Source organism: Pseudorca crassidens, chromosome 20 (genome assembly GCF_039906515.1).
Source record: "Pseudorca crassidens isolate mPseCra1 chromosome 20, mPseCra1.hap1, whole genome shotgun sequence".
NCBI lineage: Eukaryota > Metazoa > Chordata > Mammalia > Artiodactyla > Delphinidae > Pseudorca > Pseudorca crassidens.
Genome location: NC_090315.1, coordinates 26138309 through 26162918, shown reverse-complemented (window position 1 = coordinate 26162918; position 24610 = coordinate 26138309). Strand labels below are relative to the sequence as shown.

General features: G+C 35.8%; 1 protein-coding gene across 4 annotated transcripts in view; it reads left to right on the top strand.

Moving 5' to 3' along the window:
* Positions 1 to 24035, top strand: part of NETO2 (neuropilin and tolloid like 2) — a 71878-nt gene extending 47843 nt beyond the window's left edge. For 2 of the 4 annotated variants that reach the window (XM_067717897.1, XM_067717895.1), the window contains exons 8-9: positions 18078 to 18191; positions 19328 to 21392. In XM_067717897.1, coding sequence (XP_067573998.1) covers positions 18078 to 18191; positions 19328 to 19908 — 695 coding nt within the window. In that variant the 3' untranslated portion in view covers positions 19909 to 21392. Of the gene's footprint in view, positions 1 to 18077; positions 18192 to 19327; positions 21393 to 22094 lie in introns of those variants that run through there. The other 2 variants (XM_067717896.1, XM_067717899.1) reach the window with 2 other exon arrangements.
* Positions 24036 to 24610: the final 575 nt, after the last annotated feature.

The following is a 24610-nucleotide window of genomic DNA, read 5'->3' as shown; positions in this document are numbered from 1 at the left end:
TTATCCTTTCATCTGTTGATGAACAATTGAGTTGTTTCTACTTTTAGGCTATTATGAATAAAGCTGCTATGAACATTAGTATACAGTTATCTCTTTGAGTCTCTGCTTTCGGTTCTTTGCTGTATATACTATGCCTAGAAGTAGAATTGCTAGATCATATGGATATTCTATATTTAAATTTTTAAGGATCACCAACCGTTTTCACAGCTGTGCCATTTTACATTCCCTCCAGCAATGCAGCAGGGTTGGTCCCCATCCTCACCAAAACTTTATTTTTTGTTTTTTTGATAATAACCATCCTAATGGCTATAAAGTGTGATTTTTTTTTCATTGTGATTCCAATTTGTATTTCCCTAATGATGAGTGATGTTGAGCATCTTTTCACGCTTCTTGGCCACTTGTATACCTTCTTTGGTGAAATGTCTACAGGCATACATCATTTTATTGCACTTTATTGCACTTCACAGATACTACAGTTTCTACACGTTGAAGGTCTGTGGGTACCCTGCGTTGAGCAAGTCTATCAACGCCATTTTTTCAACAGCATTTTCTCACTTCGTGTTTCTGTGTTACATTTTAGTAATTCTCATAACATTACAAACTTTTTCATTATGTTTATTATGGTGATCTGTGATCAGTGATCTTTGATGTTACTGTTGCAAAAAGATTATGACTTGCTAAAGGATCAGATTAGCATTTTTTAGCAATAAAATATTTCTAATTTATGTACATTGTTTTCTTAGACATAATGCTATTACATAGTATAATACAGCATAGTGTAAAAGTAACTTTTATATGCAGTGGGAAACCAAAAACTTAATATAACTCGCTTTATTGCAATATTTGCTTTATTGTGGTGGTCTGGAAGTGTGGTATGCCTGTATTTAGTCCTTTACTCAGTTTTTGACTTGGTAGTTGTTTTTTTGTTAAGTTGTAGAAGTTCTTTATGTATTCTGATTATTAATCTCTCATCAGATACATGATTAGCAAGTATTTTTTTCACATTCTGTGCATTATCTTTTCACTGTCTTGATTGTGTACTTTGAGATACAAAAGTTTGAAGTAGTTTGTCTATTTTTTCTTTTTTTGTCTGTGCTTTGAGTGTCATAATCCAGAAATCATTGCCAAAGACAACGTTATGAAGCTTTTCCTCTATGTTTTTTAATTTGGTAACAATTTTTTAATTGATTCATAACATATGTTTCATGTGTACAGTGTTAATATTTTGATTTCTGTATACCCTACAGCATACTCACCACCAAAGTTTAGTTTCCGTCTGTCACCATACAGTTGACCCCCTTTACCCATTTGCCCTCCCTACCCCCCATTAACTACTCTGTTCTCTGTATCTGTGGTTTTGGTTTGGTTTGGTTTGATCTGTTCTTTGTGTGTTTCTTTGTTTCTTTGTTTTTAATCCACATATGAGTGAAATCATATGGTATTTGTCTTTATTCATCTGACTTATTTCACTTAGCGTAATACCCTCAAGGTCTATCCATGTTGTTGCAAATGTTAAGATTTCATCTTTTCTTATGGTTGAGTAGTATTCAATTGAATATATATATATATGCCACATCTTCTTTATCCATTCATCCATCAGTAGGGCTTTAGTTTCTTTCCATATCTTGGCTATTGTAAATAATGACGTGATGAACACAGGTGCATAAATCTTTTCAAATTAGTCTTATTCTTTGGATAAATACCCAGAAGTGGAATAGCTGGATCATATGGTAGTTCTGGTTCTTAATTTTTTGGCAAATCTCCATACTTTTTTCCATAATGGTTGCAACAATTTACATTTCTTCCAACACTGTATGAGGGTTCCCTTTTCTTCACATCTTCTCTAACATTTATTATCTCTTGTCTTTTTGATAATAGCCATTCTGATTGGTGTGAGTGATATCTCATTGTCTTGATTTGCATTTCCCTAATAATTAGTAATGTTGAGCATTTTTTCATGTGCTTGTTGGCCATTTGTATATCTTCTTTGGGAAAATGTCTGTTCAATACCTCTGCCCATTTTTTTAATCCAGTTGTTTGTTTTTTGTTGTTGAGTTGTATGAATTATTTCTATTATTTTGGATATTAACCCCTTCTTGGATATATGATTTGCAAATATCTTCTATTCAGTAAGTTGTATTTTCATGTTGTTGATGGTTTTCTCTCCTGTACAAAAGCTTTTTAGTTTGATTTAGTCTCACTTTATATATATTTATATATATATATATATATATATATATTTTTTTTTTTTTTTTTTTTTTAAGGTACGCGGGCCTCTCACTGCTGTGGCCTCTCCCGTCGCGGAGCACAGGCTCCAGACGCGCAGGCTCAGCAGCCATGGCTCACGGGCCCAGCTGCTCCGTGGCATGTGGGATCCTCCCTGACCGGGGCATGAACCCGTGTCCCCTGCATCGGTAGGCGGACTCTCAACCACTGCACCACCAGGGAAGCCCTCACTTTATATTTTTGCTTTTATTTCCCTTGCCTGAGGAGACATATCCAGAAAAATGTTGCTAAGACCAAGATGAAAGAGTGTACTGCTTATTTTCATCAAGGATTTTTATGGTTTCAGGTCTTACATTCAAGTATTTAATCCATTTGGAGTTGATTTGTGTGTGTGGTGTGAGGTAGTGGTCTAGTTTCATTCTTTTGCATGTGGCTGTCCAGTTTTCCCAGTGCCATTTATTGAAGAGACTATTCTTTCTCCATTGTGTATTCTTTGCTTCTTTGTTGTAAATTACTTGTTCATATATTTGTGGGTTTATTTCTGGGCTCTCAGTTCTGTTCCATTAACCTCTGTGTCTGTTTTCTACAAATAACATGCTATTTTGAATACTACAGCTTTGTAATATAATTTGAAATCAGGGAGTGTGATACCTCCAGCTTTGTTCTTTTTTCTCAGCATAGCTTTGACTATTCAGGGTCTTCTGTGTTTCCATATAAATTTTAGAATTTTTTGTTCTGTTTCTGTGAAAATGTTCTTGGGGCATTTGATAGGGATTGCATTGAATCTGTAGCTTGCTTTATGTAATGTGGACATTTTAACAATATTAATTCTTCCAGTCCATGAGCACAGAATATATTTCCATTTATTTGTGTCTTCAGTTTCTTTCAACAGGTCTTATGGTTTTCACTGTAGAGGTCTTACACCTCCTTAGTTAAGTTTACACTTAAGTATTATATTCTTTTTGTTGTGATTGTAAATGGGATTCTTTTCTTAACTGCTCTGTTAGTTTGTTATTAGTGTATAGAAATGCACCAGATGGTTGAATATTAATTTTATACCCTGCAACTTCACTATATTCATTTATTATTTCCAAAAGTTTTTTGGTGAATTTTTAAAAATATATTTATTTTTTATTTGGTTGCACTGGGTCTTAGTTGTGGCTTGCCAGCTCCTTAGTTGCAGCATGCATGTGGGATCTAGTTCCCTGACCAGGAATCGACCCAGGCCCCATGCTTGGGAGCGTGGAGTCTTAACCCTTGTGCCACCAGGGAAGTCCCTGAATTTTATTTATTTATTTGTTTGGCTGCATTGGGTCTTCGTTGCTGTATGTGGGCTTTCTCTAGTTGCGGTGAGCAGGGGCTACTCTTCTTTGAGGTGCATGGACTTATTGCCGTGGCTTCCCTTGTTGCGGAGCATGGACTCTAGGCACGCAGGCTTCAGTCGTTGCAGCATGAGGGCTCAGTAGTTGTGGCACATGGGCCCTAGAGCATATGGGCTCAGTAGTTGTGACTTATGGGCTCTAGAGTGCATGGGCCTCAGTAGTTGCAGTGCATGGGCTCTAGGGCATGCGGGTTTCAGTAGTTGTGGTGCGTGGGCTCAGTAGTTGTGGCTCGTGGGCTCTAGAGTGCAGGCTCAGTAGTTGTGGTGCACGGGCTTAGTTGCTCCACGGCATGTGGGATCTTCCCAAACCAGGGCTCGAACCCATGTCCCCTGCATTGGCAGGTGGATTCTTAACCACTGTGCCACCAGGGAAGTCCCTAGTGAATTTTTTGGAGTATTCTATATATAAAATCATGTCATCCACAAATAGTTACAGTTTTACCTCTTCTTTTCCAATATGGATACCTTTTATTTTTTTTTTCTTGACTAATTGCTCTGGCTAGGACTTCCAATACTATGTTGAATAAGAGTAGCGAGATTGGGCATCCTTGCCTTGTTCCTGGTATTAGAGGAATAGCTTTAAGTTTTCATCATTGAGCATGATGTAAGATGTGCATTTGTCATATATGGCCTTTATTATGTTTTCAGTACATGCCTTCTATACCTATTTTATTGAGAGTTTTTTGTCATAAATGGGTATTAAATCTTGTCAGATGCTTCTTCATCTATTGAGATAATCATGGTTTTTATCCTTCATTTTGTTCATGAGGTGTATCACATTAATTTATGGATGCATCCCTAGGGTAAATCCCACTTGATCATGGTATATGATCCTTTTAATGTATGGTTTGCTAATATTTTATTGAGTATTTTTGCATCTGTGTTCATCAGAGATGAACCTATAATTTTTTTGTGGTGTCCTTGCCTGGTTTTCATATCAGGGTAATGCTGACCTAGTAGAATGAGTAGGAAGTATTCCCTCTTCTTTAATTTGTTAGAAGAGATTGAGAGATAGGTATTAAATCTTTGAATGATTGGTAGAATTCACATTGTAAAGCCGTCTCGTCCTGGACTTCTGTTTTGGGGGAATTTTTGTTTACTGTTTCAACCACTTTACTGGGGATGAGTCTATTAAAATTTTCTATTTCTTTATGGTTCAGTCTTGGAAGGTTGGATATTCTAAGAATTTGTCCATTTCTTCTAGGTTGTCCAATTTGTTGTCATACAGCTATTCATAATATTCTCTTATAATCCTTTATATTTCTGTGGTATCCTTGTTATTTCTCCTTTTATCAGAGCCTTCTCTCTTTTTTTCATAGTCTAGCAAACAGTTTGTCAATTTTATCTTTTCAAAGGACAAGCTGTTAGTTTCATTGATCTTTTCTATTGTCTTTTTGGTCTCTGTTTCACTTATTTCTGCTTTGATCTTCATTAGTTCTTTCCTTCTACTGACTTTGGGCTTTGGTCATTCTTCTTTTTCTAGTTCCTTTAGATGTAAGTTTAGATTTATTTGAGAATTTTCATGTTTCTCAGGGCAGGCCTGTATCACTATAACCTTCCCTCTTAGTATTGCTTTTGCTGCATCCCTATAGATTTGGTATGTCGTATTTTCATTTTCATTTATTTTCAGGTATTTTTAAATTTTTCCTTTGATTTTTTTGCTGATCTAATTCTTGTTCAGTAGCATTTGTTCTTCACAAATTTATGATTTTTCCAGCTTTCTTCTTCTGGTTGATAACTAATTTCATAGTGTTGTGCTCAGAAAAGATACTTGATATGATTTCATTCTTAAATTTGCTGAGATTTGTTTGTGTCCCAACATATGGTCTATCCTTGAGAATATTTCATGTGCACTTGAGAAGAATGCATTTGGATAGAATGTTTTGTACAAATCTATCAAGTCCTTCTGGTCTAACTTTTCATTTAAGTGTACTTTTCCTTGTTGACTTTTTGTCTGGATGACCTATCCTTTGATGTATGTGGGGTGTTAAAATCCCCTATTATGGTGTTGCTGTCAATTTCTCCCTTTAGGTCTGTTAATTGCTTTATATAATTTGGTGCTCCTATGTTAGCATATATATGAATAACTTACATCTTCTTGATGAATTGTCCCCTTTATCATTATATAATGTCCATCTTTGTCTCTTGTTACCTTTTTTGGCTTGAAGTCTGTTTTATCTGATATGAGTATGGCTACACCTGATTTCCATGGCTGTCATTTGCTTGGAGTATCATCTTCTATCCCTTCACTTTGAGCCTATGTTTGTCTTTAAAGCTGAGTGAGTCTCCTGGAGGCAGCATATGGTTGGGTCTTGCTTTTTAATTAGTCCAGCCACTCTGCTTTTTGATTGGTGAATTCAGTCCATTTACATTTAGGGTGATTATTGATAAATCAGGACATAGTACTGCCATTTTATTTTTTGTTTTCTGGTTGGTCTGTATCTCCGTTGTGGTTTTTTTCCTTGTGTTTCTGTCTGCTATTTTAGTTTGGTCATTTTCTAGTATGTTTTCTCAGTTTCCTCTGTTTTTATGTTTTGTTGTTCCTATAAGGTTTGTATAAAAATATCACATAGTTAAAATACTCTTTTTTTCTGTTGATAACATCTTGTTTTCATTTGCCTATATGAGTCCTGACCTTTTCCTTCTCCCCTTTTGTGTTTTAGATGTCCCAATTATTTCTTTTTATGTTGTGAGTTTGTTACCAAATTGAAGTAGCTATAGTTATTTTTACAGTTTTTTTTCCTTTAAGCCTTATGTTATGATCAAGTATTTAACAACCTATTCTGATACAGAGTTGCAATTTTCTGATTCTGTCTATCACCTTACTCAAAGTTTTGTATACTTTTGCCTTTTCATTTCAGGTAGAAGAGTTCCTTTCAACATTTTTGTAAAGCATGTCTAGAGTTGATCAACTCCCTTAGGTTTTGTTTGTCTGGGGAAAAGCCTATATTTCTCCTTCATATCTGAATGATAATTTTGCTGGAAAGACTATTCTTGACTGACAGTTTTTGTCTTTCAATATTTTGAGTGGGTCATAACACCCTCCTGGCCTGTAGAGTTTCTACTGAGTAATCTGCTGATAGCTTGCTTGATGGGGGTTCCTTTGTAGGTTACCATCTTTTTTTCCCTTTGGCTGCCTTTAAAATTCTTTCTTTGTCATTGAGTTTCAACAGTTTTAATACAATGTGTCTTGGAGAAGATCTTTCTGTATTGAGGTAATTAGATGTTCTTTTAGCTTCATGGACTTGTATGTACAGTTCCTTCTCCAGGTTTGGAAAGTTCTCAGCTATTATTTAAATAAACTCTCTGACTCCTTCTCCTTCTGGGATACCCATTATCTTAACGTTGCCCTTCCTAATAGGGTTAGATAGTTCTCATAGAATTTCCTCATTTTTTGGTCTTAATTCTCTCCTTTTCTACCTGTTTCATTTCTAGATTTCTATCTTCGAGCTTCCATATGGTCTGCTGTCTTTCCAGTGCTTTCTTCATCTGATTTATTAAGTTCTTCAACTCCAGAATTTCTGTTTGGTTTTTTTTAGAGTTTCAGTCACTTTGATACAGTATTACCTCTGTTCATTAGTTTATTCCTGAGTACATTGAGCTGCCTTTCTGAGTTTTCTTGTAGCTGGTTGAGTTTCTTTGTGACGGCTAATTTGGATCCTCTGTCAGATCACATTATTTTGATACTTTAAGTTTGGTTTCTGGAGGACTTTCGTTTTCTTTTTGTGATATGGTGTTACCGTGATTCGTCATTGTGCTTGATGAGTTGTTCCTCTGATCGCACATTTGAAGTAACAAAGCTTCCCCCCCAACACTTGATTCTTTTTTTTTTTTTTAATATTTATTTATTTAGCCTGCACCGGGTCTTAGTTGCAGCACGCAGGACCCTCGTTGCTGCATGTGGGATCTTTTAGTTGCGGCATGCAGGCTTTTTTGCGGACTTCTTAGTTGAGGCATGCGGACTCCGAGTTGCAGCGTGCATGCAGGATCCAGCTCCCTGACCAGGGATCAAACCCAGGCCTCCTGCATTGGGAGTGCAGAGCCTTACCCACTGGACCCCGCCCCCCACCCCACTTGATTCTAAGGGTTCAACAGTTTAGTAATTTGAGGCCTTTCTTTAGTTTTCCAGTAGGTGGCACTATAACACAAGTTTTTGGTTTCTTTTACTGGAGCTGCCTCCGGTTATACATTTGAGGATCGGCAGTTTGTTCGTTGGCATCTTCTTTATTGTCATCGCTTGTGCCTCCAGGGTTGTTGGTGCCTTGCTGCTGTTGGCATCGCCACCTGGGACACTGGGATTGCGGGCACCTCCAGCACGTCCAGGGTCTACTGAGTTGCAGGCTCTGCTACCGTGGGAGTAGGGGGAGGGGAAGAAGGGAGCTGGGGTTGCAGGTCCCAGTAACGTTGGTTCCCTGTGGCTGCAGGTACCACTGCAGCCAGGAGGCGGGTGTTGTATGGCCGCCTCCCCTGCCGCTACCAGGTTCTCTGGGGTTGCAGGCTCAGCCATAGAAACAAAGTGGCAGAGATCACAGGCAGTGACTCTGCTGTTCCCTGAGTGCTGCCTCCTCTTTGTGTTCCAGTCCACCCACCTTTAGATATACAGATGTCTGCAATTCTCCAGCATCTGGTCTATTGGGCAGAGTTGAGTTATGGTTGTTTTACTGGTTGTAGACTGAAGGGGAGAGACAAAGGGAGAACTTGCACCATCATCTTGCTGACGTCACTCCTTTTCTCTGTTTTCTTTTAAAAGCTTTATAGTTTTCACTCTTACATTTAGGACTTTGATCCATTTCATGTTAATTTTTAAATATGGTATAAGATAAGGGCCCAGCTTCATTCTTTTGCATGTGAATATACAGTTTTCCCAGGACCATTTCTTGAAAAGACTGTTCTTTCCCCTTTTAATAGTCTTGTTATCCTTGTCAAAAATCAATTGACTGTATATATGTGAGGGTTTATTTGAGGGGCTCTTTACTCTATTCCGTTGGTCTATTTGTCTGTTCTAATGCCAGTACCACCTGTTTTGATTACTGTAGCTTTGTAGTAAGTTTTGAAATTAGGAAGAGTCTTCCAAATTTGTTCTTTTTCAAGATTGTTTTGACTATTCAGTGTCCTTTGAGATTCCATGAATCTTAGAATAAGTTTTTCTATTCTGCAAAAAATACTTTTGGAATTTTGATGGGAATCACAATGAATCTGTGGATTGCTTTGAGTAGTACTGTCGTCTTAACAATATTAAGTCTTCAATCCATGAACCCAGGATATCTTCCCACTTATTTGTCTTCTTTAATTTCTTTTAGCAACATTTTGTACTTTTCATCGTACATCTTATATCCCCCTGGTTAAATTTATTCCTAAGAATTTTCTTCTTTTCAATGTGTTGTAAATGTTCCATTTGTTCCTTGTTAGTGTGTAGAGATGTAACTAATTTTTGTTGATTTTGTATGCTACAACTTTGCTAAATTAGTTTATGTGCTCTGAATCTGTGTGTGTGTGTGTGTGTGTGTGTGTGTGTGTGTGTGTGGTCTTTTAGGGTTTTACTTGTAAGATCATATCATCTGCAAATGGAGATAACTTTATCATTTGGATTTCCAATTCCAATTTCCAATTTGGATGCTTTTATTTCCTTTTCTTGCCTAATTGTTCTGGCTAGCACTTCTAGTACACTATATTGAATAGAAGTGAAAGTGGACATTTTTGTCTTGTTCCTAATCTTAGGGAGAAAGCTTTCAACCTTTCACCATTGAGTATGATACTAGCTGTGGGGTTTTCATATATAACCTTTATCACATTGAAGAAGTGTTCTTCTATTCCTACTTTATTGAGTGTTTTTATCATGAAATGGTGTTCAGTTTTGTCAAATGCTTTTTCTGATTCACTTGAGATGATCATGTGGATTTTTCCCCTTCATTCTGTTATTGCAGTGTATTACATTGATTGATTTTTGTATGTTGAACCATCCTTATGTCCCACTTGGTTATCATATTAAAATGTTGCTGAATTCAGTGCCAGTATTTTGTTGAATATTTTTGCATTGATATTCATAAGGGATATTGGTCTACAGTTTTATTTTCTTCTAGTATCTTTGTCTGGCTTTGATATCAGAGTAATGCTGGCCAATAAGTGAGTAAGAAGTGATCTCTCCTCCAACTTTTTGGAAGAGTTTGAGGATTGGTGTTAATTTTTCTAATGTGTTTGGTAGAATTCACCAGAGAAGCCATCTGGTCCAGGACTTTTCTTTGTTGAATGGTTTTTGATTACTGATTCAGTCTCCTTGCTAGTTAGAGATCTATTGAGATTTTTTTCTTTTTGTTCAGTTTCAGTAGTTTGTGTGTTTCTAGGAATTTGTCTGTTTCATCTAGGTTAGCCTTTTTTTTTTTTTGGTATACAAATTGTTCTTAGTATTCTTTTCTAATCCTTTGTATATGTGTAAAATGTACACTAATGTCCCAACTTACATGTCTGATTTTAGTAATTTGAGTCTTTTTAATCTCTTTTTTCTCTTTTCGTAGTCATTGTATCTAAAAGTCTGCCTATTTTGTTGATCTTTTCAAAGAACCAAGTTTGGTGGTTTTTATTTTCTCTGGTGTCTTTTTTCCTCTGTTTTATTTATCTCTGCTCTAATCTTTATTATTTTAATGCTTCTGACAAAGGCATGGAACTTTTAATTTAGTTTGCTCTTCTTTTTCTAGTTCTTTAAGTTATTGATTTGAGGTCTTTCTCCCTTTTTTGTCTCCTTTTTTTAATGTAGGCATTTATAGCTATAAATTTCCTTCTTAGCACTGCTTTCGCTGCTTCCTGTAAGTTTTGGTATGTTGTGTTTTCATTTTCATTTGTCTCTAGGTGTTTTCTAATTTCCCTTGTGATATATTCTTTGACCTATTGGTTGGTTAAGAGTGTGTAGTTTATTTTCCACATATTTGTGAATTTTCCAGTTTTCCTTCTATTATTGATTTCTAGTTTCATTTCACTGTTATTGGAAAAGACATTTTGTATTATGACCATCTTTTACAATTAAGATTTTCTTTTTTTTTTTTTTTTTTGGCCTAACATATGGTCTGTCCTGGAGAATGTTCAATGCACACTTGAGAAAAATATATTCTGTTGTTGTTGGGTGGGGTTTTCTATACATGTCTGTTAGGTCCAATTGGTTTATAGTATTGTTCAAGTCCTTTATTTCCTTACTGGCCTTTTTTTTTTTTGGCCATCCTGCTTGGCTTGTGGGATCTTAGTTCCCCAACCAGGGATTGAACCCAGGCCCTTGGCAGTGAGAGTGCAGAGTCCTAACCACTGGACCGCCAGGGAATTCCATCCTTATTGATCTTCTGTGTGGTTTTATTCATTATTGAAAGTGGAGTATTGATGTCTCCAACTGTTATCATAGAACTGTCTAATTTTCCCTTAAATTCTAACAATGTTTGCTTCTTATATTTTGGGACTCTGATTTTTGGTCCATATACATTTATAATTATTATATCTTGGTGAATTGACCCTTTTATCAATGTACAGTGTCCTTTGTCACTTGTAACAGTTTTGACTTAAAGTCTGTTTTTGTCTGATAATAGCCATACCTTGTTTTATTGCACGGCACTTTATTGCGTTTTATAGGTACTGTATTTTTCACAAATTGAAGGTTTGTGGCAACCCTGTGTTGAACAAGTCTATTGGCACCATTTTTCTAACATTTGCTCACTTTATTTCTCTCTGTCATGTTTTGATAATTCTCACAATATTTCAAATATTTTCATTATTATTGCATTTGTTATGGTCATCAGTGATCTTTGATGTTACTATTGCAAAAAGACTTGCTCAGATGGTGGTTAGCATTTTTTAGCAATAAAGTGTTTTTTAATTAAGGTATGTACATTGTGTTTTTTAGATATAATGCTACTTGCGCACTTAACAGACTACAGTAAAATGTAAATGTAACTTTTATATGCACTAGGAAACCAAAAAATTCATGTGAGTACTTGAATACCCACTTCATTGTAGTAGCCTGTAGCCAAACCAGCAATATCTCCAACATATGCCTGTATTTGTATCACCAGCCCAGCTCTCTTTTGGTAACTATATGTATGGAATATCTTTCTCCATCCTTTTACTTTCAACTTAATTATGTCTCTGGATCTAAAGTGAATCTCTTATAGAATATCATATAGTTGGATCTTGGTTTTTTTAATCTTTTCTGCTAACCTCTGCCTTTTGAATGGAGAGTTTAATCCATTTACATTTAAAGTAATTACTAATAAGGAAGGACTTCTGCAATTTTGCTGTTTGATTTCTATATGTCTTAACAGTTTTGTTATCCCTTATTTCCTTCATCACAGCCTTCTTTTGTGCTTGGTTGATTTTTGTAGTGACACATTTAGATTTCCTTCTGTGCATATCCTTTAGACATCTTCCTTGTGGTTACAATGGGGATTTTGTCTTTTTCTGATTGCCTAAGTCTTTAAAGGTATCTTTACTGTTTTATGAGCATGTGGGAACTTTTTAGTATTAAAGGATGTTGTAGCTCATGTGTAGACACACTGACCCAGCTTATAGGTGGAGAAACTTTGAGAACAGATTTTAGAATTCTTCCCTTAAACCCTTGGTAATTCAAGTGAACAAATCCTCACAAGGCGAAATGGTTCACTGCTTTTGTCTCTCCTATAAAAGTACAAGTGACTTGTCAGTATTTCCTAATTATTTTGTTGATTTTGCTTATTGTAAGTGCAGATCATATTGCATTAGCTTGACAAAAAACTGCTTTTACACCATCATGTTTTTGACTTGGTTTTGAATGGCCCTTAACTTTAATCTACATTTGGGTAGGGCTGATTAGCCTGTTTAATGGGTTCCTTTCCTCACAGTCATCTCCTATATGAAGAAAACTACCATTTAAAGACTCACCCAGACTTCCTGGATACACTTGCATGTGTATGTTCCCATCACATATATTTGAAAAAATAAGTGGTATATAATATCTATTGTCCTCATGAGACAAATGTTTTAGCTTTTATGTCCTGACTGATGAGTATGGTATAATGATAAGCTATATGATTTTTGCAAATCCAAAGTTAGTAAATATTTCAATATAACAGTAAGATATTATCAGATATTTTTCTTGAGAAATTTGGAAATTACTAATTTTACCCTTTACTTATAATTTCAAAGTATTATATTATTATTCCTTGGATTCTATATTAAAATTGTGGTTGTATGTGACCATATACAGTCTTTACTGTAGCTGAACTCTTCTATCTTTAATTTTAAAGATCTTTTTGAATTGCCAGATGGTCAGTTGGGTTATGAAGTTAATTTTAGCCAACCAGTCTTCCTACCTGCCTTCCATTCATTTATTTAACTTTTACAATATGAAGTGTTTGCTATGAAGATACGAAAATGGATGATACAGTCCCTGTCCTAAAGGATCTTACAGTCACTTAAGTGAGGTGGCATATATGCAAATGAAGTAAATACAGGATTGACTATGACAAAGACCATTTAAGACAGAAAACAAAGTGCTTTCTTATTAAATATCAAAGTTACTTCTAGTGGGCAGCATTGTTTATGAAGCAAGTAGTCCTTGAAGGAAGGTCCTTTGGATTTATCCTTGAGGGTAGGTAGATTTTAGAAGGTAGAAATGTTAATTGAGGTTATTATTCCAGCAGAGGTACTATAATGAAAAAGGTATAGAATCAGAGTTAATTTGGCCCACAAGAAGTAGTGGAAAGGAGAACAGAGAGAAATGAACTAGGAAAGGTAGATTAAAGCTAGAATTTGAAGACCTTTAAACTAAAGGCTTTATTTAGACAGGCATTGGGGAGTTTTGAAGCATGTTATACTACAAAATGATATAATCAGAGCTGTACTTTTATTGGGGCATGGAGGCTACTTAGGAGGTTACTTCCATGATTGAGGTGGGAAACCAGGAAGGTCTGAACCAAACAAGTGACAGTGAGGAGAAAGAAGAGTTGTGGAGACAGACTCCACAAGGATGCAAAGTGACAGTCACTTTCTGGGGCCCGACTGACTTGGAAAATGAAAACTGAATGGATAAAAGAAAGTGTTGAGTTATTTTGGGTGTAGTGAATTCCTCGAGCATTGGGAAATGTCAAGAGTTCAGCAGTGGTATTTGCCACAAGTAGACTGTGCTGTTGCTTTTTATCGATCTATAGATATAACCTCAGTTTGTTTCTAAAAATTGTTTTATTTTGAAAACTTTTCAAACTTGAAAAATAAAAAACAACCCTACAAAGGCTGTTTTACTGTTTCAAATAATTCAAATCAGCGCTTGATACAAAGATGCAGTTAGCAAGAAAGCCTTTTAGGCTTCTTACTTTTTTCCTCAGTACATTTACTCCCAACATCTGTACTACCCATGCTGCCCAGTACAGGGTCCATCAGCCACATGTAGCTGGTGAGCACTTAACAATGCAGCCAGTCTACATTGAAATGTGCTATAATTACAAAAATAGATCCCAGATTTCAAAGACTTGGTATGAAATAAAGAATGTAAAATATCTCATTAATAATGTTTTATATTGATTACATGTTAAAATGATACCATTTTGGATATTGTTTCAGGGCTCCCCAACACCATCCACATGATAGGTGATTTGCTAGGACCAACATACATTCGTCCTAACAGCTAAGATTATTACAGTGAAAGGATCAGTAAGGGAAAAAGATTGTCTGAATCTGGAGAAGTCCTTTCACAGGCTTCATTATGCTCTCTCCTTCCCAAGTGGGGCACACTGAGTATGTTCATTTCTCCAGCAACCAGAAAATGCAGTAATATGTAAAATGTTTCTGCCCAGAAAAGCCCATTTAGAGATTCAGCACCCAAGGTTTTATATTGGGGGCTGTTCACATCGGCACTGTCTGCCTTGCATATACCGAAATTCTAGATTCACAGAAGGAAAGCAAGTATTTGGCATAGATGACATTGTTAACACAAACTCTAGGCACCGTGAACCACCTTATCAGTCAGGTAATAGAGGAAAGCCAAGTTCCCAGATGCCAGCTAAGGGCCAGCCTTGCACACGGACCCTTCTAAAGGTAGCAGCCTTGGTCCTGCTGCATTAACTTTTTGCACAGATATATTAGGTTAAGTAAACTATCAGCAGAATTAATTCCACCAGTTTATTTTTAAAGACTTTTAAATATGGCTACTTGTTCACATTCTTAACTCACATTATATTTATTTTGGCAGTGGTCTAAACTTATATGTAAAATTCTTCTCTAACGTGTTTTAGCTGTTTTCTCTATAAACACTAATGATTTCTCTTTAATACAAATCTGATAAGTAAACAGGTGACAAGCCTCCTTCAAGTGATATCTTTACACTAGTCACTAAAGGTCAGACTAATTGAAGGCTGCAGTAGACTTAGCTCCATATCCTAAATGTAGCTTTTATTACCCAAGAAGAAAAAGAAAACCTCCCCTCCAAAAAAAGTGTGTGATCAAAATAAAGGATTTTGTGAATTTTTATAAAACAAAAGTCCCAGTTTAAGAATGTCCATTTGATAAGCACATTTGAGAGCTCCAAACAGTACATTTTTACATGCTTATCATTAATTCAAATTGTTAAACTCTTTTGTTCTCTAAAATGTTAATGATTTGTAATTATTATTAATCCATCCATGAAAATATTTCTGAGGTTTATATAAATGGACTAATTCTGCATGAGAGATTCACTTCATTTCTACTCATTGTAGATTGCAGATGTGACTAAAATAGTATAACTTGGCTAAAATGAATGATATAGAATAGCAACCAGGATATGTTTGACTTCTTCCCAAGCACTGAATACTAATATATACCTCACTCTTTAAGAAAGGGAATGGTTTTAGGAAAGTAATTTCCAGGACTAGAACTGTGAAAGCAGCAGAAGATATTTTTGTTAGAATAAATCCATAGTGTGATTTTCAGTGACTTACTGCCCTACGGGTCCCCTGCAGACCTAATTGAAGGAGAGAACCATCTTTCACCATCATTGACACATCTCATCAGAAGTAGAGGGAAGCTAAAATCCTAACCCCCTCTTCTCTCCCACACCATGACCCATAGTGAGTAAAGGGGAAAGGAGAAAGTCCTCAGGCTTTAAGTAGAGAGTAGTTCATAACAGCAGTATTTTTGCTGTTATCTTTGTCCCTTATTTATAAAGACTTATAATTCAGCCATTTTATATAGTTTTGAATTGAAGCATGTCATTAGCAACCCATGTCAATAACTCATACATTGATTCTCATTATAAACAGCTATGCTTGTCCTTTGAAAATCCATAAAGCTTAATACATTTGTAATTTTAAATATACTTCACATTTCTACAAAACGAAATCTGACAATATCAGTGCTGCTCTCTAATTGCTTTAAATAATGTGGAGAACAGTTATAAAGAACTCTATGGGGGCTTCCCTGGTGGCGCAGTGGTTGAGAGTCTGCCTGCCGATGCAGGGGACACGGGTTCGTGCCCCTGTCCGGGAAGATCCCACATGCCGCGGAGCAGCTGGGCGCGTGAGCCATGGCCGCTGAGCCTGCGCATCCGGAGCCTGTGCTCTGCAACGGGAGAGGCCACAACAGTGAGAGGCCCGCGTACCGGAAAAAAAAAAAAAAAAGAACTCTATGATAAAAAACTAAGGGTATTTTCCACTCACTGTTCAATCAATAAGAAACACTGCAGAAAACCTGTCTTTTTTGCCACTTTTGGAACTATGAAGAGCCATCAAAGTACTGTCATATAATGTTCTGTTGATAAACGTTAAGAGCTGATGATAGTTTCATTCAGAAAATCAGAATACCTAGAAGCCACAGTGCTGTTTATAACTTCACTCACCCTGTCTTGAAAATAGCTTCTCTTCCCTGTATCCCCATTTGTGAACTGGATAAAATAGGTAAAATAAGAATTCAGCATGTAATATGATATAGTATATAATAGAATTATGGTATGATATATAAACAAAAAACAAAACTCCAGTTTTTAGAAATGAGGAATTCAAAAATGTTATATGTTCTCTAGGACACTTGTTCTATTTTAAAGTACACACATTTGTGTAATATGATTTTGTGATATATATGACACAACAGAAGTGGGTACACTAGCTAATTTTGTACTTGAATAAAATATCACCATACGTCTTCCTTGGCTTTTCTATCCTTAATCTAACAGCTTATGTTATGTAACTAATACTTATTGTCCTTATGATGAGCTTTGAGACCATTAAGGTTTTTTTAAGAATTATATCAAATATGAAATTCAATGGCATATATTCCATATATCTTTACTGTTTAAAACATTTTTTTTGAAATTCCGAAGAGTGTTTTTTTTCCTTTTTGTCTGTGGTAATCCATTCATCCATCAACAGACATTTGGGTTGCTTTAACCTTTTGGCTCTTGTGTATAATGCTGCTATGAACAGCAAGTATCTGTTCGAGTCTCTGCCTTCAATTCTTAAGAGTATATACCTAGAAGGAGAATTGCTGGAGCTTATGGTAACCTATGTGAATTTTTGAGGAACTGCCATACTATTTACCACAGCAGCTGCACCATTTTACATTTCTACCAGCAATGCACAAGGGTTCAGTGTCTCCACGTCTTTGCTAACATTTTCTTTTAACATTTTGAAAAAATGTACCAGGCTATGGCGCAGTGGTTGAGAATCCACCTGCCAGTACAGGGGACATGGGTTCGAGCCCTGGTCTGGGAAGATCCCACATGCCATGGAGCAACTAAGCCCGTGCGCCACAACTACTGAGCCTGTGCTCTATAGCCTGCAAGCCACAACTACTGAGCCCACAGGCCGCAGCTACTGAAGCCTGAGCGCCTAGAGCCCGTGCTCCACAAGAGAAGCCACCAAAATGAGAAGCCCGCACACCGCAAAGAAGAGTAGCCCCCGCTCGCCACAGCTAGATAAAGCCCATGCACAGCAACAAAGACCCAACACAGCCAAAAAAAAAAATATATATATATATATATATATACCGGGCTATATACTAGTTTCATAAGAACCATGGGAAATACAGTTGACCCCTGAGTAACAGAGGTTTGAACTGTGCAAGTCCACTTATACATGGATTTTTTTCAGTAGCAAATACTACAGTACTACATGATCTATGGTTGGTTGAATCCACAGATGAGGAACTGGATATGGAGAGGCCTACTATGGGACATGAGCATCTGCACGTTTTGGTGCCTGCAGCGGGTCCTGGAACCAATCCCCCTCAGATACCAAGGGATGACCGTATATTCATATTGTCATTACACTAAAAACAGTCTTTTGGTGCCAAAACTAAGTTCAGGTTTACATGAGTCAGCAACAGAGAATATTGGCCTTTGTCTTATTGTTTGTGTAGTACAGAGTGTGTTCACAAAAAAGCCTTTGAGGTAAGATATTGACTTTATAAGAGTAAATGTAAAATAAATCAGGATGAGTTGTAATCTGTATGCTTTCAGTTCTTAGCAACAAAATTTCCTTTTTTCCTACAGCTCCCTGCACAGGCAGCACTTTCTTTTGCCATAGCAACATGTGCATCAATAATTCTTTAGTCTGTAATGGGGTTCAAAACTGTGCATACCCTTGGGATGAAAATCATTGTAAAGGTGAGTCTATTGGCAAAGGCCAGCCTTTTTGAGAGAGGAGTGTCCATTGCCTTTCATTAAGAAAAAATTAAAATGTCTTTTTCTACAACTGTGCTTGGCATAACTGCTTTGGCTGGAATAAACACATATAAAATAAATGTTCTCCTTAATGGATCATAGACTTCTGGGATATGGTAAAAGTGAAGAAAAATATTTATTCTCACCAAAAGCATTTTTTTTATAGACTATGTTTTTTACCTTAAAGTTGTTCAAAAGTCAATCATGGTATTTCCTGCCCTTATTTTCTTGGTCATTTCTATTGTAAAGTTACCTTATTCTCATAATAATTTAGATTGTAACCTAGAGTATTCTTATTTTTTAAATTAAATGAAAATACTATTTAATAAAAATCAACTGATGGATTCAGTCTTACAATGTAAAAACAGAATCATTATAAGGACTGCTTTTTTTATTCCATGAATTTCCTACACTATATTTCCAGTATATACTCCCTGGAAGATAAATATGGCTTGTGGTAATACTAGTTGAATGTCTACAAACTGGTTATCAAATCACTGTTTCAGTACTAAAGTTTATCTCCCTTTTATTCTCCCAAGAGTTCAATAAATATCTTACTATGGAAAGTTAATGTAATCTGATATGGGTATCTGAAGTACTTGAGAGAAAGTATTTTCAGGTAATCATTCAAAAACAGTAGACCATGATAACATACCTGAGAGGGTTAGTCAGATCATTCTCTTGCTTATGGCCATCAGTAGAAATACTATGGGTATACTCAAAACTACCATAGAACAGAAAGCTAAACTTGATAGAACAAGGGTATTTTGTTTTGGTGTTTTCTGTATTCATGTATTACTTTGATCTGCAAGCTATGTATTCACGTACCTTCTGAGTAAAGAACCAAGTCCTTTTCCTTTTTCGTAGTCTGTCTAGCTGCGTTATGATTGGTTAGTTTAACCAGAAGTCGTAATGGGATTATTTTGTTTTAAAACCTAATTTTAAATTGCATTTTCTGTGTTGTATTTGAAAAAAAATACAGAAGTGTTCTGCTTTACTTAAAAATACTTTACCAATTTGTGACAGGACTCATGAACAAATTTTAAAAGCCTCATCGTTTTTCTTTCTCTTTTCTGCAGAAAAGAAAAAAGCAGGACTGTTTGAACAAATCACTAAAACTCACGGAACAATTATTGGCATTACGTCAGGGATTGTCTTGGTCCTTCTCATTATTTCTATTTTAGTACAAGTGAAACAGCCTCGAAAAAAGGTCATGGCTTGCAAAACTGCTTTTAATAAAACTGGATTCCAAGAAGTGTTTGATCCTCCTCATTATGAACTGTTTTCACTGAGAGACAAGGAGATGTCTGCGGACCTGGCCGACCTGTCGGAGGAACTGGACAGCTACCAGAAGGCGCGGTGCTCCTCCATGGCGTCGCGGTGCATCCACGACCATCACTGTGGATCGCAGGCACCCAGCATCAAACAAAGCAGGACCAACCTCAGTTCCATGGAACTTCCCTTCCGAAATGATTTTGCACAACCGCAGCCAATGAAAACATTTAATAGCACCTTCAAAAAGAGTAGCTACACTTTCAAGCAGGCACACGAGTGCCCTGAACAGGCCCTAGAAGACAGAGTAATGGAAGAGATTCCCTGTGAAATTTATGTCAGAGGGCGGGAAGATTCTGCACAAGCATCCATATCCATCGATTTTTAATCTTCTACTGAAGGTGACATTAATTATTAAGTATGTACGTATGTAGCCTACAGAGCACCCATACTGTTTTCAGCAGCCACCCCTTTTCTCCTGTCAGAGCCAGGAAGATCTTCATTTCCCATTAACCTAATGTAATGGTGAAGTTTTTATTGTCTCAGGCAGTCTATATATGTTAACCCAACCTGGGAACTTATTCCATTCAGTAAAAAACAAAAAATAAGCCTCTATTGCTCAGTGTCCTACAAACAAAGCACCAGTTACATAGTAGCATTTGGAGAGATGAGGGGTGGTGTTGCGCCAGGCTCAGCTGCCTGCGGGTCTTAGCAGCAGGAAGACCGCTCCTGATTGATACAGCTCTGTCAATGTTTTGATCCCACAATAAGTTTAAAAGTAAGATTTTTCTTCACATTCCTTTTATTTTTTTCTTTTCTCTAAATTTAATTTGGTTTATAAGCCAGTAATTTTACCCTTTCAGTTTCTTATATAAGTGGTTCATGTATCACACGTATTTCAATATAGGCATTTGTTCTAGAATTTGTCAAAATATAACTAGTTACTGTGATAAGTGCCAATTAAGACACAGAGTTGTGTTTTGTCCATCTTTCTTCTTGACTAGTTTCTATACTGCTGCCTTTTAATTACTGGATCCTTAGTCTTTATTTTCTGTGATATGATTTAGCACCTTTAAGTCATATTTTGTCTTAGTTATACGAAAAAGTTTCATAATCCTGGGATGTATGCACCATTGCCAGTTATACATAAAAACTTGACATAGATTAAAATTTTTAGAAATGCTTTGAAATTTCCCAAGTTTTATTACATTCAGTGATAGCACATTCATTCCTGTGAGCAAAAAGTCATTTAATGCATTTGGGGGGAGGCCTATCATTATATTTATTTCCAGTGTTTCTCATTACTAGATCTGTGTTTTGTATTATTTTTATAAAAAGATTATTTCACTCCCTTTGTATTGGTTTATCTTGTAGGATATGGTAACCAAGGTTGTTTGAGAGTTAAAGGAAAATGCCTAAGAAACTGTATAAGCCTTTAGGTTGCTTCTTACTTGGGACAGTACGTTTTTCTAGTTCTTACCAAGAATAACAATTTCCACTTTTTTTTAAACTGCACTTTTGACCTTATTTTTTTTTAATGGTATATAAACAATAATTTATAAACATGATATAAAAACTCATTGTGTTTTTTTAGACTTTTGATATTATTTGATACTGTACAAACTTTATTAAATCAAGATTAAAGAGCTACATGACAGATTTCTTCCAATGTTTGCGTTAGTGACTTTGTATACCAATATGCTGTGATGGAACTGTACACTATAATTTATTGTAAAGACCTTGGTAATGTGTACATAAGCATTTGTTTCCTCTTGTTATTGCATTTAGTTTATGATAAATTTTTCACTGTGTGATATTTATTGTTCTAAATCACCACACAAATCTGATATTAAAATATACATTGTTACATGATTCTTCAATCATGTTATTTATGGCACTGAGATTTTCGATCTTAAGATATATATAGAAAGGAATCCATTTATTGAATTATAACTAAAAGATAAATTCTCCTTTTTGATATTTTTTGTAGTTAAATTCTCAATGAAATGAGAAATTAAAGTTTCACTGGATTTCACTGATTTTTTTAAAGTATCACATCTGTATGTTTTCTCAGATTAATGAAAACTGTGACCTTAAACATGATACATGTATAATACTCCTTCAAAATGCTTTTTATATCACATTTTTTATTTTTAAAAAAGTATATACCATCCAGAAGATAGGAAAGCCTACAAATAGTATTGTCTTGATTTAAGTTTTTTTAAAGTCAGCATAATTTCCTGTTTTAAAAATATAACTTGGGAAGGTAAAAAGACTTAACGAATGTAGTGTTCAATGAACTAATGAACCAGAGCCAGATTAGGTAGCTAAATTCTTTCAGTAGCTGAAAAGGCATTTTAGTAGGTAACACACCAGACAGTATTTAGTAAATCCTTAATAAAATAATAACTGTGATCTCATTCTTAATGAAAGGAAAATTATCATATTTTCTATGTAAAATTATATCCATTAAAAAAAACTATTAAATCGTCTTTAACATCTATAGTAGAAAATAATACAATATGCTTAACTAGTCACTTGTAACTGTATTTTTTTTTTTTTTTTTTTTTTTAGTGGTACACGGGCCTCTCACTGTTGTGGCCCCTCCCGCTGCGGAGCGCAGGCTCCGGATGCGCAGGCCCAGCGGCCACGGCTCACGGGCCCAGCCGCTCCGCGGCATGCGGAATCCTCCCGGACCGGGGCACGAACCCGCTTCCCCTGCATCAGCAGGCGGACCCTCAACCACTGCACCACCAAGGAAGCCCCTGTATTTTTATTTTTGAAATTTGTATCTTGCTGTCTCTTAAAAGGGTATGAAGAGGCCTACAAAATACAAAGCCTTTAAAGAAGACATTTAACATTTAAAAAAGCACAGAAGTACATGATTTCAGGCAACTCAGCAAAGCTTGGACAACAAATTTGATTCTAAATTTTCTTGCTGCTAAAACAAATGAAATCTTTGTTTTTCATGGTAGAAAACTCAAACTTATCTGCAAGAGGCTAGTTTTCTCTTAAACTAAAGAAAGGAGGGTCTTCATATTGACCGACATTTCCTCATAATTTAAAGAAAATGCAAAATACAGAGAGAGGCCATAATGGTAAATCTTAACCCAGTGAAGACACATCATCTCAGTGTAGGCTAGGAACTAAAGAACCAGACGATCAATAGCTAAGCTAGCCTGAGACTGGCTTATTATTTTATGCTATTTTGAATTTTATTTTATTTTTTTATACAGCAGGTTCTTATCAGTTATCTATTTTATGCACATCAGTGTATACATGTCAATCCCAATTTCCCAGTTCATCACACCACACCACCACCCCCTCCACTTTCCCACTTTGGTGTCCATATGTTAGTTCTCTACACCTGTGAGACTGGCTTATTATTATTCATTGAACTATAGGTGGGTATTAGATCTCATTTATTTCTTAGTTAAACATTTGGCAGTATATGATATGAAGAGAAGAGAATGAAACTAATAAATTTTAGGCATTATTTCCAGAATAATGCTAATTGCTGTATATATAGTCTTTCATCTTTGAGGTAATGAGAAAACTTTGCAAATTGTTTACTAATGTGAAAGCCATAAATTTTAGTAATTTAAGAAGAAATTTAGCCATCTTGTGGAAGTTATTACACCCTTCACAGAGAATATAATACCCAGTGTTAAACATAGAACAAAAAAGGCAAATCTGGAGGAGAGAATATCTTCAATTCAGAAGCAGCATTAGGTGCACTTGTACAGCACTGTCATTTGTGACACCATTGATCCCAAATTTAACACAAGGTATTAATCCTCAAGTGCCCTCAAATTTCAGGAAACCTACTAATCCCAACATCTGAAGTGTGTAGGAATAAAGTATGATGTACCTTTTGTGAGGGGAGATGTTCACCCCAAAGGTTTAACAAAAAGCAAAGGATTTTCCACATTTCAAATCACAAAAGAGATCAAAAACATTCCTTTTATTTTGACTTGTTAATAGCTTGTGTCAGTGTCTTTGTCACTTTTCATATGATTATTAGGCATTAAAAGAACCTCCTAAATGCCTGAACATTTTTATAGTTCTGCTATTGTCTGGTGAGGACGCTTCCTTGTTTCAGGAGTGTGTCAACTGATGAACAGGATAGGAAAAGCCTAGTTGTGACTACAGGAATAATTCTCAATCAGAGAAGAGTATGCTCTCTTACAAAATGGTGTCTGCTGTATTGTTCATGATCAGAAGGAACCTTGAGATTTTGGTTTTTTTGAAGATACAAGAAAGATTATCTGCTCCAACTTTATTAATGAGAAGACTGAAGCACAGAGAAGAGAATGCAGTGCCCACATCTCAGAGCTAGTCCAGCGCCCTTTCCTTGCTTTCTGCTCTCTCCCTGCTTTAGCTGGCTATATGTTTTAAAAGCCACTCTAAACAGCAGCCCAGATGTTTCATGTAAGGCTGTCAGTTATTCTGATTTAAAATGTAATTTATTCTACAACAATTTCTTTCAAAGCATTATATTTTACTTTTTTTTTTCCTTATGTAACACTTTGTTATTCTACAATTTTGTTGCCACGATTTCTTGTCACCTGCAAATTCTACAAGACAATTACTGTGAATTCTTAATAAACAACGTTTGTTAACAATTTATATCCTTGACACTGGACAGAAAGAGCTTTCAGTGTTTTGCTTTTGTGATCTTTTTTAAATCTAAAGGGGAAAACTTATACTCTAGAAATTAAAACACTTGTGTGTGCTGTATCTCTTGAATTTGGAGAATGATTTGAGTTCTGAGCTAAATAATATGACAAGCTGACCTTGGATATCTTTTTTTTAGCTTTCTGCAAAATCAGTTGTCCATGTTTTATATACCTCTACTAATAACAAACTCGTAATTCTGAATTTGCTTTTTTTAAAGCAACTTTTCCATATATTTCTGTGATTGGTTTAATGACTACAAAAGCCCAGGAAGCTAATGACTGGGGTGCATGTTTAGTATGTACTGTCTTGAGTATATTCTTTTGAAGCAATGATTTTTCTTTTAGAGGTGAACTTCCAGACCATATAAGACTTCTCATATGCTTAATACTCGATTTGATATATCACAGTAA